This window comes from Acanthaster planci, linkage group LG09 (genome assembly GCF_054643075.1).
Source record: "Acanthaster planci isolate LZ-2023a linkage group LG09, COTS_SCS, whole genome shotgun sequence".
Lineage (NCBI taxonomy): Eukaryota > Metazoa > Echinodermata > Asteroidea > Valvatida > Acanthasteridae > Acanthaster > Acanthaster planci.
In genome coordinates, this window is record NC_141785.1 from 14,272,305 (window position 1) to 14,293,839 (window position 21,535).

Genomic DNA, 21,535 nt, shown 5'->3' on the forward strand with positions numbered 1-21,535 from the left:
CATACAAAAACACTTGTTATAGATAGGCCTTTTTTATTTCAAACATGACTGCTATATTGCCACTAAAGTCAGTCCAATCTGCTTTTGATGTTGCCTCCACATTTGCAACGTTTCAGACCAATTTGTCAGTCAACCACCCCCTGGGGGTCAGTTTAGGTGGCTGGCGTCATACGCTGAATCCAGAGCAAATCCAAAGACCACATGTGCAAAAACGATCTGGACAAATTTTGCTTCCAAAAAAACATGTAAACATAAAACCCATAAACACCAACAAATGGAGTACAAAAATTTCCAGTATACAGTGCACAAAAGAGCAAAACTGTTCAAAATATATTGCCTTATAGTATTAATTTCATCATGATTTAAATAATCAACCTGCTGGTCAAACAGGTACACCTAAGTACCAGTACATCAAAACAAGAGATTCATGGCAGGTCCAATTTCACATCAATTCCCTGCCAGACGGTAGTGCGCAATTGGCTATGTGAACATTTTGTAGCAAGGTCTTTGGGACAAAAGGGACCAACATCCAATTGAAGCTCAACCATGTTCGGTGTGTCTGAGTCAGTGTATGGTCATGCTGACATGGCCCCTTCTCAAGCACACACTGTTTATCCCCAAATGATCCATGATGTTACTGAGAAAAATAAAAACTAATGTTACAGATAAATATGTGATTTTTTTCCAATTAAAAAATACCTAAAACTATGACAGGTTTTTCTTTAAATTCAAGTTCTCTATTTTATTCGTTAATTTCTCTCAACCTGCGACAATGCGAAGAGATGCTGATTTCTAGAGAATAAGTTGTGTAGATATTCGAAGCAGCTGCTCATTTCAAGCTGTGTCCCCATTGGGCCTTTTCTACCTTGCCTTTTGTTTATAGCAACTTACCATATTTCCCTTGTACAAATCTTCCACCTCCACCTCAGCAGAAAGTTTATACACCACGCATGGTTAAATTAATGCGACACACTGCCGACATTTGCCACTGTATTTTCAAGCTTAAAATCCCAATCGTCAGGATTTAACATGGATCAAATATAACCTTGCTGGATTTTGCATGGTGTGAGTAATAGACTCAGCTACCAGGCTGAGGAATTTGGTGATTATGCATCTTGACTAAAATTTCCCCAATATATGCCCCAAATTTCTCCATTGCCAAATGTGGCAACTGGATGGCACAAACTCCCGGTCGACCCTGAATACATTATTTGGATGCAAAACTAAGGACATTCTTTGAACATTCCCACTGGACTGTGGTATATAATTCTGGACAGACATGGTAGCATTGCAAAAAAACAACCAATGGAAACACAGAGCTCTACACAGAGACTTTTAACTTGTGTGATCTGCCACCAACATCAGAGGTACATGTAAAACTCTTCAACAGAAATGGAAAAAGAGAACTCTACTTATGTTTGAACAATCACAGCCATAAGTGCAAAACCAACTGTAGAGCCTAAGGACTTCCAAGCATGGACTGATCTACATGTATAAAAAAAACCAATGCCGAGTTTGCAATGTGAAATTTGCAGTATGAGCGAGGCATGTGGCACTGTGCATGGAGGACTGGGCTTAATGAATAAGTCTACTGTTTTACTGCTTCTGAAAAAATTTGACTTTTTCAGACCAATAAAGGTTTCCCATAGCAAATTGCACTCGGGGTGTGTTTTTGTATTAAAAGTCTTACAATGTCAAAATCTGACTCTGTTAGTTAAGCAAAATTCACAAAATATCTGACCTATTGAAATTGAAAATGAGATGTTAAGTACGGAAAATGCAACAAAATGATATACTTAAAGAAAACCCATCCGAAATGCACCTTAGAGTTCTTCCTTTGTTTGTTCTTGCTCCTCCTTTGTTTCTTTGGGGAGGTAGGGTCCTTGTAAGAACTCTTCAGGGACCGCATCATCTTTGGATTTCTTCTTGTAGAAGCCCAAGTTGTCAAACAAGGTGTTGATTTCGGGCCGCTTCATGGTTTTCAGACCAATACGCTGTAATCACAAAGAAATTACTTAAGATGTTTAATTAAGTGTGAAATGAAGAACTACCTTTTTGCTGTTCAGAAACATATGCCACAATGTGGACATAGCTTTTGAGGTGTGCAACAAAATTCTATTTAAACATACTCAGTGGTAACCTGACAGGAAAAAACATACAGAAATCACCGTGCATTAAGTTGAAAATTGATGTTAATTACACGTAAGCAAAAGTGTGATTACGGCAAGTGCCACACACCTGCGTGCACACTTTACAACAAAGTCAAAGCAAAAGCATTCAAGGTTTTAATTCCACTGACAAAACCTGTCTTAATCGGACTTGTAAGATTCATTAATTTTTGTGACTTGAATCACTGTAATGTAGTGACTGCAGTCCAGTCATTGTAATGTAGTGACTCGAGTCAAGTCATCAGACAAAAAGTTGAGTCGAGTAAAGTATTTAGCTTGAATCATTTCAAGTCACCAATGTTTGAACACAATATGATAAATAAAAAAAGAGACAGAGTCATTTTTTTGGCATTTTTAAATTCACCCCTCGATTTCAATAGACATGCTTGCACCACAGCTTGCTCTTGAAGATATTACCGAATGACATGAACATTAGGAAGTGGCATTCTAAGTCATTGTAAATTTTTTTTTTTGCATAATAGTTTGCCTTTAATTTGGGACTCGAGCCTTATCAACTTTCATTTGAGTTGGGTCTTCCGAGGAGGGACTTGAGTTGAATTGAGTCATTTGCTCGCAGTGACTTGAGTCATTTACCTGTCAGGACTCAAGTTGAGTTGCCAAAAATTGTGACTCGAATCAGTGAGTTGTGAATCGAATCATTACAACTCTGGTCATAATGTACACATTGAAATGACAATGTTTCTCAACAAGTTCACACAGCTTGAAGTCAAGAAAATAATGTACCAACCTTAATTACGTTGCCTTCCTGGTCCAGCAGAAGTAAATCAGGATCTGCCCCGCCAATGTGCTTGAAGGGTACATTATGGCTGGAGGAAGGGGTGCATAGTCAAGAAAATTTACTGCAGCTACATGTATACTCTAATTCAACAACCAGAAGTACACATATTGACACCATTACTGCTGTGGCACAATGCTAGAGGACAGGAGGTGCACATGTGCTAAATGCCTCTTCAACCAACATGATGTTGTGATTGGCCAACGCATGTGCGTGATAAGCTGAAGAATGCGTGTGTACATAAGTGCCATGCCACTTCAGTCATGGTGTCTAGTCGTATTAGTCTAAAGGAAAGCAGGGAGCACAAGTGGGGGACAGGTCTATGGGAAAATTTGCACCCCCCCTTAAAAGTTTTTTTTTACAGCCTATCTTTGGATCTCCTGCTTCATGGACATGCCTGCTGTGCCAAATCTTCAAATTGGACACATTCAACTGCGGCTATCTGCGGAGCAAAAAGTCACTTCTGATCGTTTGCTCAGCAAGTACCTCAACTGTGGCCTACAGTCAATTTTTGCTGCTTTGTCTACCCCTTAAGGCTGCTTCACAAAACTCAAACAGAACAGATTTTTGTCTCAAGGCCTTGCAAGGCAGAAAATGTAATATGCCACTGGATACGCCTCTGCCACACTTCCAACGAAGACATTTCCATCCCAGCTGGGATTGACAAAACATTCTGTCTGTTCTTTCATAAAAGACTGGCAAGAGGTCAATATAACCAGGAAACTATAATGGTACAACATGAAAGGATACTAGAGGGGCAGATCATGGGTTACAAATGCCTTGACTTCAGGAAGCCTGTTCAGCTGTCATCCACTGCAACTCTGGAAAGACATGATATAAAAACAGTGAGTAAAAAAAAGAATGAGTAATTTTGACAAGAGAGAGTGGTGCAACTGAGTCTCTCTATCCAACATGCGGCAATGTTTCATCAGACTGACAAATCTTAACACGAAACCCATTTGTTTTCAAATGGTGGCAACAATTCAAGGAGGTTCAATACTACGCACATGATACACGGACATGTTATCCCTACAAGTTTAAATACATGTACATGTACACTGTCAGTTTTGCTTTCAGAGCTGGAAAGATGTTTGGCAGACCAACAGGTATTTGTGTTCAGAAGAGTTATGACTAGACCCAGTGCATGGACTTTATTTCCCTTGCAAAATCCTCTAAAGCCACTAAGAAAATGTAAGATCCATTGAAGATGCAGTTCCAGTCAACTGATACAATGTGATTTTCATCTGATGGTGAGAGAAGAAATAAGCACAATGGGACCCACGTTACAATTGGTCAAGCTGCCTTAATGTCGACATGGATGATCTTACAACTGCACAAGTACTTCTTGGTCTTATTACAAAGGTACGGTAGGCCCGACATGCATGAATTGCCCTGTTGAAACCTAAACTATTAAGAAAAAGTCATAACAAATGTTGGGCATAAAAATCTGTAAGACAAACACACTCAAATTAGCTGAAACTTTTGAAAGGCATAATGATAATTGCAGAAAGCCTAGCTCTAGGGTTCATAAAATACAAATGCTAGGGCCTAGGCCTACACCCTCCTAATCCTATGGACATGGTGCCTCCTTCCTCCCCTACAGGCCTCTTTCTACATGTACATGTTCAACCGAATTCCAACTTAAGACACTCAGTGTTTCGCTTAGGCCATGTAGGCCTAGTCCTTTGCCTGACTTGAAAATTCTGAGTACATAGTACCTCAAGTCTGCCCGAGTAGACAAGCCGTTCCTCGGAGCGTGCACTGTCACCAGCAGCACCTTCATCTTCTGCAGCAACCACGGCAGCAAACAGGCTCAAAACAACCAAGACGTCCCTCCAACTCAACGCCATGATGCCAGCGAGAACTCCCGACACTCCTGTGTAACGTTTGACTTATTTAAGATTTAAAAGAGTTCGACGCGTCGGCGGGAGTGCTGCCGTCGCGGACACTAGTCAGCTAGTGACCAGGCTGAAATTGGCACGAAATTCAAGTGCCTGCTGATTCACGGCCAGGAGACTAGACACTAACAACCACGGTGGCCTGCTAGGATTGGATTAACCAACTGCTCAAGTGAACATAGGCCTCTATGTTAATTTAACTACAGGCCTAGCAACTTTTATCCTGGCCAGGTATGACCAGCATCAGCACCCGCCACCAACATGTGCAACTAGACTTAGAACTTATGAAAAAATATGATAAAGGCCGTTCGGAAGTTTGGCTGGTGTTAACTGAATAGCGACCTCTACAGGCACGCCTTTTTGTTTACAGCCATTGTTCAAATCGACAGTTTTGCGTCTACGACTTCTTATTTTGAGTAGGCCCCTATAGTACTCCACAGTTAACATACGTAGCCTTAGATAAAATATTCCTTTCTGATACTGTCTTAAGGCTGCATCCGAATCTCTTGTCTAGAGCTAGGTCTAGGTCTTCGCTCGATTGGAAATGCGTGGAGATGCGTAGACAACAGACCTAGCCGTAGCTCTGGAAGCCCGTTTCGGACACGGCCTATTTTACAATAATTCTGCATACGACACGCACATGCCGTGGCACCATTTCATTGGTTACATCGTGTACGTTAGTTCTCACAGCAAAATGAGTTTAACATGGAGGGCGACCTCTTTGTTCTGAAATTTAAGGATTTTTTTTTCTGAGGTTATAGTTAAATTGAGTAACCCTGGATCCTTCCACTATTGTTCTGCATATATTACTCTAAAGAGAATCGTGCATCCTTAGAATTCAATCATAATTCTAAGGTCAGAAGGCAATTTCTAAGAGTGATTTAGCTGGCAACGAAAATGCCTCCTCTTCATGATCGAGGTTGGAAAGAAAAGTACGAGTAGTTGGCACGAGTTGGTGAGGTTCAAAATGCATCCTTTTGTACTTGTTCTTTGAGTATCTAACACGAGATCATCATCTAAAAAATGGCCTAAAATTTACGACCATTGAGATGTTTCGGGTCCGGGAACATTGGTTTACGAGTACGGGCATCCCATCTTAACGTGTTTTAATCACAAAGAAGTTTTTGTAACTTGAACGAAGAAACTGTGATGCATATTAACGCTATACACGTTATTACGTGCCCTTAGTGCGACAGTTACGAATCCGGGAAGGGGTAGAGGACTCTTGTTCCTCGATCCCCTCCTCTGAGAAGAGCCTGCGCAACTGTAGTACAGATACAGACAAAATCCAAGATTTGCAGTCTCTAATGATCCGTTAATAATGGGTCCAATTTTGAACTTTTAATCTCGAAAAAGGAAAAGTGAGTAGCACTTGATTGTATTTAACTACCTGCATTAATCCCCATCATCTGATTGGTGGATCGTTGATCACAAGTCACTGAATTATTAACAGTTCTATTCAACGGTGCCAATTTAATATAACTTCATTCACTTGACAGGTTCCCACCCCAAGTCACGTCTTGTTCCCAGTCAGAAAGAAGATAATGTGGGGACGGAAACCAGTCTAAGATTGCACGGTACAAGTGGGTGACACTTCGAAGACGAATCTTTTTAGCAAAATTACTGACACTAGTACGCGAGCGGGACCTATCTGTTTGTCTAACAGAGGAGGATTATGCAGGTATATACTTCATAAAACAAATAATGAATGTTTATAAGTGCAATGGTGAGAACAGTTTCAAACGGTGACTGATGAAGTGTTGGATATCACGAGGCGAAGCTGAGTGGAATCGAAAATTTCATCTGTCACCGAATGAAATTATTATTACCATTGCACTCACAAACATTCATTATTTTGTGTACTGGTCATCTTTTAAAGTATGCACCTTGTGAGCAGGTAAGCAAGGTGCCGTCCCATTTGTGGCAAGGCCTAGTCCGGGATTTCGGAACTCGGACTACGTGGAGTGGCACGGACGTTTCCGAGTATTACCAAGATCTAGTTCTTGTTTTGCACACAAAGTTTGCGCATGCAGATTTATTTGGGAGGGGTCAGGAGATGGATGCAGTTTGCCATTTTAACATGTCAAGGTGCCCCCTTTCCCGTTTCATTATTATGAATGAAGGCTATCATTCGGCGCTGCCGAAAAATGGTGTAAGTGGTTGTACAATTAATTCCAAGCGTTTTTTTATATTGTTAAAGAAAAAATCCACTAATAGTCACCGTATATTTCTTTATTACTGAGGCCGTTCCTTCAGAAACAAAACCAAACAGGGGGGAAATGAAAATTACCATTGTGTCCATCAAACGAACTTAACATTAAGTAACAGAAAACTAGCACGAAAACATCATCACTAGTTCCATAGTGGCCGCAGGTTGCGATCGCGTGCCACATAGTACCGTATGCGTTTACAATATTACTTCAATCTTTTGTAGCAGACCCCAGCCCATGATCTGATGCGCTGAAATTATACTCCGCATCTGTCGCTCTGAAAAACACCCATCAGGTCGATGAGGCTACACCCCCAACCTATCCTTGAACTGCTCTCGTTCAGACCTCTGGACAAAACAAACCCTCCCTTTATCTTCACACAGTTCTAATTTCCATTGGGTCAGGCCAGCAGACTGGTGTCTAAAGGCGTGCCAGCCTTACCGTGAACTCCCCATTGTTGCTCTCGTGGGAGCACAATAAGAGGAACGAGGCGGATGCAAGTTGTCCGTATGATTCGACTGATACAAGATTAGAACGCTAATTCTCAATGACGCCAGGTTTGTTCTTGAGGGGGATATCTGGGGGGTTGCTGGTGCATCCACCGAACGGCCATGTCTTTTAGGGGTGGTACAGGGTGTGCATGCAGAGCATGTGTAGCTGAGAAACTGAGCAGGGATGGATGTTGACACAGATGTGGTGCGTCGTCAGAAAAGATGGTTGTACTTTGCACTTGTTTCTTCTGAAGATGAGTGGGCGTGGTGAGGCTCTCATCTTGACGATCTCGCTGCATGTTACGACAATAATTATGACTGGAAATGATGACTGTGGTGAGAGTGGTGGAAGGTGAACGGGGACGTTGATAAGATGATGATGAGAAAGGGTGATGGCGGTGAACGAATGGTTGTGATGATGGTACAGGGTCAGAATGGAGATGATACTGTCAACTGTAGTAAGGATGGTGCTAATAGTGGTTAGGCAAACGAAGATGATGTTATGTTTAAAATTAGTATTGATGGTCCGATGAGGGTCAGATGATGTTGATAAGCCCCCACTCTGAATTGTTTGAGGATTGTGCTCATACATTGTAATGGTGGTGATGTTGGTCAGTATGGTGTTGATTTAATGAGGGTGGCAGTGCTGGTGGCCAGTTGATAATTAAATCACTTATAGACCAAGCTCTTGCATAAAACTCACAGAAATAAAAGAAAAACAAACTTTATTCACACGCTATTCTCTGGTGTAAGTTTGCAACATTCTAGGGACAAGGCGAAGGTATGAGCTGACTGACAGTTTGATTGAACCTTTCCTTTCACACCTGTGCTTATAGCACCCGAGACCAGTTAGGCTTCACGAAAATCTCGAAGCACAAGATGCTTCTGATCATGATTTGTAAACACCTTTAAAAATATTTTATCATAAAAAGTCTTTATCATGAAGAGCCAGTGGAAATTGTGCGTGATGGTCAGAATGTCCGTTAAACGCAACAAGTGATCTTGTTCATAATCTGTTTCTAGTTTATGCAGGCTCATTCACCAACTGCAAGTTTTCGAGCGGTTATTGTCATGTGCACGAAACACATGCACCACCCCAGCAGTGTTCCACTGCGTAACACATGGACACAACATGCTAATGAGTATCTTGCAATCTCGGTGCGTATATTTTTAATTCACAAATTTCCCGCGTTGACAATGAGAGGACCAGGAAGAGTCTGAGCTGAGCCCGTGATTGGACGGTGAAACACTCATTCGGCGGTCGCCTATTGTCTGTCTTAGGAAATATTGTACTGTTACAGGCAAGTATGTCTGAAGTGTCATGGACCGCATCGCTTGAATAATAGACATCACAGCAAGAGGTCTTGAGAGAAAGGCCCGTGTCAGCCGGTCTGTTACGGGGGATCTGGCGGGCCAAACGAAGGGACCTCGTGAAAAATGAAATGGCAGAATGAGCCAGCAATCTGCTGATTATAAATGTAAGAATACAATACAATTTTTTTCTTTTATGCCGGTTGGAACGATTCCTGCTGTGTGATTGAACGGGCTAGACGGAAGTGTGGTCGGCCGAGCAGTAGCGAACACGCGCTGGCGACCCCAGCGCCTCGCCAGCCCCAGCGTCGCCCGGCCTATCACTGCACGCCTCACAGCGTCTTGTCACCGCTTGATTTTTTTTGGTTGCACGGTCCCTTTCATTTTTGTTCTGTATTCCACAACCCATGTAATAATAAAATGAAAATGGCAGCCAATGTCGGTTGTTGCTGTCTGCATGTCTTGTTCACTATTTGTGTTCGTCTGCCATGCTATCTTCGATGCGTAGTAAAACAAGACTGGATTATCTTACGAAAACGGAGTGCGCATCTGGAACGTGGCCCTGTGGCACCGTCTGAAGTGGCAGTAAAGAGACTGTCCTTAGATGCACATCCTCGTACTTCATGGAGACTTAGACAAAAGGGTTTGCTCCACTGCTACACAACAACAGGGAACAAAAAAGAAGAGAGGACCTTGTAACGGCCGTGGGAACAGTTGGAACAAGCGCAGACCATCACATGCTGTGAAAATCGTCACTTCTGAGTCGCTCGATTTTATAAAACGGCTGCGATTTCGTCCAACCAGCATAGAGTGTAAAAAAAAAAAAAAAGCAACAACACACCCCGACGGCGGACCTCATACACACAGCATCGGCATGTGAGAGTAAGGCGGGAATATACCTGCATAGTCGTGGCCGGGCACACCGGCCACATGGTGCCCCTCACACGGTGCTGTGACTGCACGTCTGGTTTTAGGCTGACGGCTCCTGTCGCTTAAACAATGTGGGCCACAGATGGTGAACAACGGACTTCGATTTTCACTTTCCAAGCCTCGCGTCCGAATTCCTGAACACAGTTCCTACCGAATCTGAACACCTGGAGGCGCAGTGAGGACATCTGATGATATAAAAATGACGGAATTCGCACAAAAATCCATCAAATTCGTCAAGTCACGGGAGCGGAGCGCGAGGATCTGAAGAACCGGTAGCTGGCGATGGCTTTCCCCACTGTTCATCAGCGAAGGCTCGGTGGTGATCGCAGCGTGGGCGAGTCGCATGTCTGGCGCTATCGTTGAAGAACAATATGTATGTATGACTCTTCTCTTTCCTGTGTAACCTGGAATTTCTCATTTTAAATATGTAGTACTGAATACACGTAATGTGTTGTTTTAGATGGATGTATAAATCTGGGGCATTTTAATTTTTCAGCCTATGCTCCGAGAACGGTACTGTATTTTAATACGGAATAGGGCAGGTCAAACTTGATGAAAATGATATCCACTGGATCCAAAATGTATTCACATTACACAAGCAAAACTATACAACTCTATCGATGTAACAAGCATTATTATGATCAGCCAAATTTGCTAATATCTGCCCATCAAGGAATAAGAAGGTCTCTATTTAGAACGTCAGCCGTTCAGCAATGTTGACATGGAAGATACTATAAACCATGCATATCGGAAGTTATACATTTAAAACTCTCTCGTAATATTAAGAATGGTCTGCCGATTGCCCTTTTAAATTGCTGAATCATCATGTCGTGGGTGGAAATGTACATTTGAGCATCCTCGAGAACGGTTACTAACGGACAGAAATACTCCATGATTCACCGTTCCAGTGATGAAGGAAGCGATTTGTTATCCATTTTTATCAATAAGTCACACAAAAGAAAAAATATTACTTGTTTGACTCTGAGGACAATTTATGGGGGGGGGACAATTTAATCGCCAAGGAGAGAAACGAACCTATTGATCCAACTCTGAAGAAAGCCATTGATATATCCTCACATTAGTTTAACATGAATCAATCAGAACTTTTGACAGTCTCCATAAAATCTGAGTGTATAAATTGTAAAGTATTGTTAAGAATATAATTTGAGCACCTTGCAAATGAGATATCATTTCCGAAGGAAAACTGTTGATGCTCAAGCCGAACATTTATCTGTCATCTTTTGAAAACGCCCATGGATACAAATATGCATGGGGAAAAAGCTGGATTTACAAGAATCAAAATTACCGAACATCATCTCTATTCGGCAAGTTTGGGAGGAACTCTCCTCGCTCCAGGTCCTTTGCCAGAAGAGTCAACATGCTTAAATAACACGATTTTTTCAATAAAAAGGATTATTATAATTTAATTCAAATGTGAAAGAACAACAGGCACATCTTACAAAGACGGATAGGAAAGTTACGAGAGCAACAACAAACACGCTCGTTCTGAAAGAGGGGGAAAACGGAGTTAAGACATTTTTCTTAAAAATAATGCATCAAATTGCTTAATTAAGGGAATTGAAATTTTAAAAGAGCCAGATGAATGAAAGTACGAAATTGCAGAAAGACAAATCAAGGTGCCGTGACAACAGGATGAATGGAGAGCTATGGAAAACATTGACAATTGAGGGAGAAAGACATTTAGTACATGTACATGTATAAGTATAACACCATTCCAGCGGACATAGGACGGGATGAAAACCAAAAGTTACAAAGTACACCTGAGATGTAACAATAACAATAACGGATAAAAATGTTGAAGGTACAAGATTGCTGGAATTGATACGCTAAGAAATGGCTAGGAATCATTTATGCCAAAAATCAGACAAGTGCTAATCCATGATGTGATGCATTTTCTTTGGTAGAACATCAGCGAAACGTAAACGCTTCATAAAAATAATTATAACTTTTCGTTTGAGGTTTTACTTTCTGTTAGCTAATGGCTTAAGCTCTACTTTTGTGATTATTTTCATTCGTTTATCGATATCAAAGGTATACACTCCAACTTTTATCCTGAAAAACATGGGGCGGTATCTACAGTGCAGAGTATGAATAAAATTAAAACAACTGCCAAACAACTGCCTTAAACGGAAAATTGGGAAGTAATTCCCTAGATCTTGGCAAGCACTATGATCGTGTGCAACTGCTCAAGTTCATACACTTGCTTTTCAAGCACATAAGATAAAAGGAAAATTACATTTCTAAAAATTAAAGATGGTATTCATTTAACACATGATTCAGCTCATGGGCTTCAAATTCATGAAGTTACTTCATCGAAAAAAAAAATCAGCACATTCGTCTCAACTGACCGAACGAAATTATTGTCGTGAAATGTTTTCAAACATTACAGGTTGAAATGGTACGACAGGTTTCATGATGCATATGACATATATCATAAAGTAGAATGTAATGATATCATATTTCATGCTTCATATCGACAACAGTTTATTATGAGTTTTCCACAAGTAGTCATGGCACATTTTAAATAGAAACCACCATGCATTTAACCCATCCACCATATTTCATTTTTAATTACTGTATATATAACTACCGGACTTTACAGTGTTAAATTGGACATTTGTACCAATGCACAATACCCCGTTCAGTCAAAGTGACCCGTGCAGCATCGTCTTTGTTTCTCTGTCTAAACATGCCAGAATTATAACATGAAATACATTGCATTATCGATTTGCACAAATTTTTCAGCAGAAATGAATAAAATACAAAGGTGATTAGATAATTAATGTAGGTCGATATCGTCAACAACACCTTTGGTTTCTAATAACTGTTTGCAGTAGTCGGTAGGGGTGGTGTTGATGTTCCAGAATTATACTCGAAATTGTACTTCACATGACGTGCGTCAAAGTAATCATATGTACCAGCACACATCATAACGTAAAAACACCTTATTTAAATTGATTTTACCAATTCAACCTGTTTTTCAAACAGAATTTGGCCTACTCTATTAGACATCAAAACATAAAATTTGAATTATCAATGAAAAGGGTATTTTACATTTATTCTTCATCGTGAGACCCAGAGCCCTAAAACAATTTTTTTATGTTAACTTCCAGAAAGTCATTGAAAATAAAATCCACCTCGCCAATATTATCAGACTGAAAACAAGATCGTCAGAAATTTCGGCTTAAAGATAGTTTTGTCGACGCATTTTGCACAAAATGACATGTGTTTCAGTGTACACGTAAATGTACATGCTTCATAGTTAGCATGAGACAGAATACCTTGGAGTGTTTTATAGATGCTGTATTCACCAATTATCTTGTTTTTCTATAAAGACCCATAAAAACACAGGGTCAAACAGGTGCATCGCGAATTATGGTATCAGTTGTAAATGTGCATTTTTAATTACGCGTCATTTATTTGTGTTTTGCTGTGCCCGCTATTATAACGTTTTACAAGACTTGTCATTAACAATCGAGGAAAAAAATCACAAATTTTCACATGATCAGGCTACACTTCATACGAATCATGTGGTATTTCAAAGCATTGAAAGAAAATATGCAGATTTCATTCATGAAAATCATTTATCTTGAATATGGTAATCACACCTTCTGACCTCGGCGATACTCAAAGACGCCATTTGGCATGCTCGTCCAAATGAATTGCTATATGGTTGTGTGAATATCACTTTAGCTTCGAGAAATAGTGATTGACTCATCAAGACGATATACTTAAAATTTATCGACATCTCCCATTGCTTCAACTCATCCTGACACTTTGTTTTTTTGCCGTCACCTTTACTCAATGTCTTCATTCTTTTTTCAATTTAGTTCTGAAATCAGACACGCATATGTATTTTTTTTAAATTTGGGGGAAATAACGGAATGTATATTAATTACCAAGGCGGAAAAATCTCCCAGTGCATCTTCATTGTGATGACAGCCTTTCTGCCTCACTTTTGTCAGGGTTCTAGCGATCGGTTACTGCTTCCTGTGTGACAAGCACAACATAATTTGTTTCACTACTATATCAGACCTAACCATATCCAAGTCTGATAGGAAGGCTGTGTTGCCACGGCAACATGGCGGGGAAATTAAAGGACTTAATGTAATTATGAAATCGACTGGAACTTGACCTCGGGTCAAGTTCACGAGACTTTAAGGAATGCTGGGTAAAGAAATAATTCGCGTGGAGGCGGGGGCAAAGATCCACGCGGGCGAGCAGTTCAAAGAAACGGGTTGAAATAGAGGTTAGAATTATAGTGGAACAGCTTTTGCACCGACCGGGGCTGAGTCGTGAATAAAATGATTTTATATTTAACTTTATTTTTTCGTTTTTAAAAATAAATCTTCTGAGCCGGTTTCTGTCATGTGGTTATGTATAATATGGTTGCCAATCAAAATAGAACCAGTATTTGATTTTCTATTTTACCCTGAACGGTGTTTGTATATCGCATAATTTCCTTAAGGGGTCCAGTTCATAAATTTGACTGAGTTACACTGATTTTATTCCGTATTAGAAAACAAGGATGTTGTTCCCAAAACGAGGACCTATGAACTTACCTATTGAACTTTGTTTGATTTGAATTAAATTATTAACCTTGTAGGCTTTCTCATAATTTTACGAAACCACACTAACTAACCTTGACAGGTTTGACTGAAACGCTTTATCCACGTGAGCGTGTTTTATGAGACCCTAAAGTTTAAAAAAACTTCCAAAAAACGGTTAGTCACTGTTTTATGCTACATTCATGCGATTACTGGACTTGAAATTCATTTGAATAGATACTGTAACACCTAACACTAAGAATCGTCAAATCACCATACCATAAATTTATAGAGTAATCTGTGATCGGCTGGGTTTTACCTTGCCACGTTACTGTTGATCCCAATTACGGTAATGCTACTGATGCTACTGCGTAACAAACTGGATTACAGTCAATTATTGCTGTGAAATACATGCACAATCCAATACTGCACACTACAGCGATATTTTACAGAGTGGAGAGAAACTCTAACCATCATGATGAAAGACGTGCAAGTTGAAATGCTCGTGGAATAAGGGAATTTGCAAAAACGGGGAGTAGGCTTCGGTTGAGTCCCCTGGAACCTATATGACTTGACCTGTCGAATCTTGTCACAAAACCATTAATTTGTGTAGAATGCTTGTAGGGAGGGTTATTAAGCTAATAGCGACCCACAGGACGATAAAAGCCATCAACCATGCGGAGGTACCGGTAGAGCATTAAGGACATACTGTGTTAAACATTCAAGGGCATGTAAAGATGCAAGATAGAGCAGTTAAACATGGTCGTGAATTGAAGTCAATAAAACCGTTAGCTGGAAATTAAAGTAGGCAGCTGCTAAGAGCCGAGCTGACAATGTAAGTGACTCACATTTAAATAGAAAAAGAAAGGCCCGCCGTTACTAATGATGATAATTGATTTGCTGAAGCTTTTGAAACAGAAACTTGCTTCCCAATCGATATATTCTTTGCTGGTTTGTTTTTGAGTTTGGCATTAAATTTATGCCGTTATGTGAGGCTCGAAACAACATGCAGCGGACAAAAGACAACCGGATGGAAGGTCGTCTGCCGACCGCGTTTTCTAAAGTAGACAGGCCGAAGGCCAGCGAGATTCTACCTGCCAAGAACCACTCGCGGGTCACACTGACACATCACCTTGAACTTCGTAGAGCTTGCGTCAGACACGTTGTTAGCGGTCGCCATTATGTCATCGATTCCGTAACCAAGTGAGAAGAAAAAAGGCAAGACAGAAATTATTCTCTGTGCCTCAAAATGCCCCAAGGATGTTTTCCCCTGTCGTTGTTGCCCTAACCCTTATTGAGACCGCGGGCAACAAAGGAAAATTGCAGTCTTCATCTTCAGGGGGTTACTTGAAAGGGAGAGAAATTAGTTAATTCGCGGCCAGCGAGTTTAGGTTTGAATGGGCGGGCTGAGGGTTATTGGGCGGTCGAGAGAACGTGGCGCCAGGCCAGTTGGCCTTGCCCGACCTTGTGAGTTCGATGTGACTCATCCACAATTGGAAAAAAACCGCATGCGTTTAGACAAGCACACAGAGAAGATTGCACGAAAGGGTTGACATGACTCTGGGCGTGTTACACAGTGCTTACAACGGATGTTTTGGCCCAACGAATGATTTTACTGTGGCTTTGAATCCAATAAATGCCCACAGAGGTTCTTTGGGTGACTTTCATTTTCAAGCAGATTGACAGAATAAACCTCGTCCAAAAACAGAAGATCTATTACATGAATTTTGGTCTATAAAAATGCATTATTAAGAATACAGAAAATTTTAAATTACAGTAGACAAAGCAGGCTCATAATGCTTATTGTATAAAGTTGGACCTTTACTTTTATAACAAACTCTCAAACTTGCAGTTGTTCTAAATGTTATGAACAATGCAATTATGGAAGATAGGTTTGTATTTCACATTACCCCAATGACATTTTACGATCAGATCATACATCTAAGTAATTCCTGAATTATCTTTCATCTGAAACTACTCCCTCGAGCGCTGTGGGATATCACTCAAAACAAGAAACACCGTAAGAATCATAGATAACATATTCAAACAAATACCAGTGATTGTAAGTGGCCAACAAATCAGGGGTAAAAATTCAAAGGGGTTTCGTGCAGGAGTAAGGGGAAGTCGTGGCTGTACTGTTCCCAATCACACTTAGTCATTCCTAAAAGCTGTCCTGATACCACGTCTGCGAAATGTTCATTTTGAAAAACCGTCAATAATTAAATTTCACTGTTGTGATTGGGGGGGGGGCAATTCGGCTCTGTTCTCAAGAAAATGTTCAAACACAGAAGCCCAAGTCCTTTTTTTTTCTTCCCCCCCCAATCCTAAAACTGCTGCGTGACGGCATGTTGGAGCTCTATGCAATGGGCGCCTGGAAATTGTCCTTTAGTCGATATAGGCAACCAGTGGCCTTTTTTGCTTAAGGAGCTACTGAGAAGGATGTAATGCACCTTGTTTCACATAATCGCCGCGACTGCAAAGGAATATTGCGTTGTGCAATAAGCTCTTAAATGCATGTTCTACATATATCTTACACTACTGCCTGTTACGTTTACATCATGACTCAGATCGACTCGTGTATTATTCAGCTGGGATTAAGGATGAAGGTTTGGAATAACATTGAAAGTACACCTTAAGCTATTGGTATGGGCATAATCGGTAGGCCCGTTACGGTTAAGGAATTTGACAACTTTTGGAGAGCACCCTCTTGTTTAAAGTAAGATGCGGCCCATAGCTTCTCGGACACGGGACGTACAGCATGACCCCGCATCTCAGGAAATCAGCGACCGAACTGTTCCGTCTTTTAGAATGAAAGTTTCGCCAATCGGCTTCCCTACGACAGATCGGTGGGACTTTCGTTCGATTAGATGCAGCACAAAACACAACGTGGGATAGACGACCCCGCGGGCTCTTCGTCTTTGAGGAACCCTCAGCGTGCCTCACGTCGGCACAACGCCGGGCTGAGACACCAGCGTGACCCTCATAATTCATGCTGTGGACTTCTTCAGTCTCCTGTCTTAATGCTTTCCTCTTTTTCTGATGGTAAAATGAATAACGGCACTCAGTCACTAATACTTTGTATTCACGGCGATTTAGCAGGTTTCGGAGCTACAGATGAGGGGCACCTTAAAAAAATTACAAACGAACCCGACAATCTTCCGTTCATGGCCAAAATCTTTCCCAAAGTATTCTTATGAAAAATATGTAAACATGTATTTTACAAACTAAGCTGACATATAATCACTGGGCTTGAAACATAATATAAACCTCTGAACAACTTCCTTCAAAGCTTGTGAACAACGTCAGAGTAGCCAAAGCATGCACTGCATATCTCCTGAATAGTTATGATGAAAAAACAAAATAAAACAAACAAAACAAAACCAAAACAGATATGCATTTGGTCTTCTGACGTTCTCATCACAGCCAATGCATGAAGTTCTTGAACGAATACCGTAGTGGCCAAAAATGACCCAGGGGAAAACTATTGGAAAACTTGCTCAAAAATTTACGAGAAAAAGTTAAATAGAATTTGAAATACACTTGTTAAAAACTGTATCATGGGCTATTCTATCGAACTGGAAAATATTTTGTTTCAACAAAGCTATATGAGTGTTTTGGTAAGGATTCACAAATTTGTTTCAGTTTCTACTTGGGAAAACCACATTTCAACTGACCCAAAACATTGATGGTGTTGCCTGTCCCTCAAAGGGACACACCCTCCCGTGATCTCCCCATATGCTGCACCCCTGTGAAGATAATGCCAAGATTCAAAACACAAAAAAGGACTAGGTATACACAATGGGCTAGTTAGCCTAAAACCGCTATTCAAATGACAATGTACACATTAGAGGCTGCCTTATAAACCAGCAATCACATGTTGGATACCAGGTGCTTGAATCGAGTGGGGTGTACAATGACGATTCGTTTTACAAGGTCGTGCTTATACAGATGTGGGAAAACGTGTGAAGATGGTGAACAACAATATAAAAAGATGGTTTTGTACCAAGACAAAACAAGGAACAATTCTCTTTCAGGAATACATGTAAAGGCGTTGGAGGAGTGAGGGGCTGTTGGACAATGATACACTCAGATTAGCCCTACCCAGCCCTAAAAAATACATAAATAAATAAAATAAAATCAGCTGTATACATAATTTTAATATTTTTGTCATGAGATAATTGGGCTTGGAACCACAGATTTTAGCATAATTGTACCCATTATAAAGACAGGAATTCAAAATTGAAAAAAAATTAATTATAGGAAGTTTATCTCTTACAGCTTGTAGTTTTGGCTATTCTTTGGATAGACTTTGACATTTGTTTTAATTAACACAGGATACGTTAAAGTTAATATCATACGAGAACTTCAGCGGAAATCAGACAATCTAGGCCCTAAGCCTCTTGCAATAAAAGGTTTAAACAAAAATCGAATGGGGGCCTACACATAAGTGATTAAAACACAACAAGCCTTCGAGACAACACCAATTACAATAATATCACATGCAGGCAGTGAAGCCTATAACATGAACACCTGGGTCTTTCAAACTTCAAAATTTAATCTAGTCTACTTTTAACACAATGCAGAACATTATGAGATATCATAATTAACCCGTTAATGGACGACGTCAGTACAGCGACGCCTGTTAAAAATTCAGCAGCTTGTATAATCAGCAAGAACATCGCGTCAGTCGGTGTCAGAAAGTGTCCCTAAAAAGGACTCAAGCCGCCATGACCGCGAGATCGGATGCGCATGTGAGCAATGCACCAACTGCTGGTCGGCTGTGGCTGGATAGGTTGTATCACGCACGAGTGCGGGAAACTCGTACCGCCGCGGTCGCCACGTCACACACGGCCGCCAGAGGCTAGACACCCGACGCGATCACCGGCACAAGGCCTTGTTACAGACCCTCGACAAACTTCGACTGCGTATGGCACTTGTACACGTTTATTACGCCGCAAGCGGGGCCCGAATACTGTGTGCACAGGGTGTTTGTATCAAAAAAATTAGGCTTCAATGGTGCGTGAAACGTTGAACAAATGACGAGGGAAAATGACTGAAAAAGACTGAGCGGAAATGAAATCTGTGGCACCTGGCCCGACCACATGAACCATGTCGGACAAGGTCACTTATACAGGCACATGTCTTTTGAAGCTTTCAAGGCGTTATTTCTCTTGCAAATAAGGTAAAACAACGGGAAACACACCAAAACCGCAATGTCGGACAGGGATAAAGAATCTGTTTCAATATACAACAAAACAGGAAAACAGTGTATCACCCATTTATGCAATTGTGGGAGGTCATGTGAGAGTTAACGCATGCATGGTCAAATACAGCACTCAAAACGCCTCATACTCCCACCGTACTTTGCAGACAGTTCACAGACTGACAGACTATCAGGTGAGCACCAACAGCAGAACTGCTCAAATGAATTTCCGGTAGGTATACACGTTGGCCAAGTTATCTCAACTGAATTCACTGCAGGAGAACAAGACTCCGGACCTTTTAAGGGTGCGAATCGACTATTCTTGATGATAACTTTATCAAGAAAAATGTTTGAAACAAAAAAAAAATAACCAAGTGATAATATGGGATCTTAATTGACTATTACTATTAATATGGTGGGGACCTGCATGCATTTAGACTTAACAAGCACTGGTACCAGCCGGTAAAACTTCAGCGCGCGCGATATGCAACTCTCTCTGAGCTTTTGCAAGTTTCGTCATTGAATTTCCACAAGGTTGTGCCTTTTGTTGCACGCTACCAGGCCAGGTGTCATTTGGGCCTGCCTATCAATAATTGTTTACAAGCCGTCTGCGACCATCAATTCATCGAGTTTTTTTTATCAATTAAATAGAGCAGAAATCGCCGCAGGCCCCATGAATAGGCCAAGACACTGTTTGAATTCGCACTGCGCGCCAGAAGTTTCCCTTTGTTTTTGTTTCCATTTTTCGCGAGCTCATAAATCACCCAGACCTATACCGAACAAAAACAGTAACAGATATTTGAATGACTAAGAAAAACTGGCCTTGGGTTCTATTTTCTCTGTAAACAAAGACTTCAATACCAAAGTAATAAGAAAGCAAATAATGGATCTCCAAAAATGAAAGATGTACGAATTGTCAAAGACCGAACACAAGGAATAGCGAGCAAAGGTTTGCTTTGAACGAGGTAAGGAGGCAAGGAAAGTTACGCAAAAATCATGCAGGTGAAATTCTGTAGGCCTATACTTGACAAAGGACTGCACAAATTTACTTCTACAGCCGGTAAACCGTAATAACTTACTGGAAAGCTTTCCAGTTTAGGATCTGGTGGAATTCTACTCTGTGAAGATGTTGGTGATGATGACTTGGATCGTTAGAAAGTCTCTGTGAAACACACATACCCGTCTCTGTGTCTTTCGTAGAAGGAAGTCGTCGTAGTCCCGGGGCGCGCTGTGGCCTCCAGAATTTTTGTCGAGAGAAGTCCACATAAAAAAGTCCGTAGAGCTTATTATTTCACGAGCTCTAATCACTACCCGTACATGAAGTTACCAGTCAACTCCAATATATTGCATGCCGCTTTGGTTGGTAACCGGCTTTGGCCAAGCCAATATTGTCGGTGATTCGCGGTACCATACAAATTTGCTATAGGACAAAAAGTTTTTCAGACGCGGTAACAGCAAATCAACGAAAAAAAAAAGAAAAAGAAAACTTAAGTTATATTTTGCTATCCATTTTAAGATGCCCGCACAGTTAATTCTAACAAACGGGCAATGCACATTGCTCAGATACTGCACAGCAAAGGTAAAATGTATAGTGTTCCTGAGTTGCTGGAAACGTGGGAATTCGGGCATGCCAATAACACGGTGACGACCCTGACATTTGTAGGAATGAAAATTACAGATGCAGCCGTCCACAAAGCACTCACAATGTGCAGATACATGACATAGGAACTAACTAGGCATTCGCTATGCACATCTGAAGGAATCAAATAAAGCCGGTGTTTTGCATTTGTTTTTGCTTTTTCATTCATTGTTTTTTGGTTTTTTAATTTTGCAATGATGTGCATTCAACAAATGCTTTCACTTGAACTAAAAAGATCCCTCTAAAATGTCATGACAATTCATATTAAATTGATGTTAGTCGGAACAGAGCAAAACTTGGAAATTCATTGAAAGAACGGTT

The 21,535-nt window shown here is 40.7% G+C and overlaps 1 protein-coding gene and 1 long non-coding RNA gene across 2 annotated transcripts; both read right to left on the reverse strand.

Moving 5' to 3' along the window:
- Window positions 1-12: 12 nt before the first annotated feature.
- LOC110986356 (selenoprotein M-like) lies at window positions 13-5,317 on the reverse strand. Its single transcript, XM_022248164.2, has 4 exons — window positions 4,683-5,317; window positions 3,715-3,785; window positions 2,917-2,995; window positions 13-1,994 (listed from the first exon to the last, which is right to left on the reverse strand). Exons 1-4 carry the CDS (start codon window positions 4,812-4,814, stop codon window positions 1,824-1,826), a joined length of 453 nt encoding a protein of 150 aa, XP_022103856.1. The 5' UTR covers window positions 4,815-5,317; the 3' UTR covers window positions 13-1,823.
- An 818-nt stretch (window positions 5,318-6,135) lies between these two features.
- On the reverse strand, window positions 6,136-21,110 carry LOC110986373 (uncharacterized). The gene is made up of 3 exons (XR_002599134.2): window positions 20,655-21,110; window positions 18,047-18,118; window positions 6,136-17,408 (listed from the first exon to the last, which is right to left on the reverse strand). It is a non-coding gene; the product is annotated as an uncharacterized LOC110986373 (long non-coding RNA).
- Window positions 21,111-21,535: the final 425 nt, after the last annotated feature.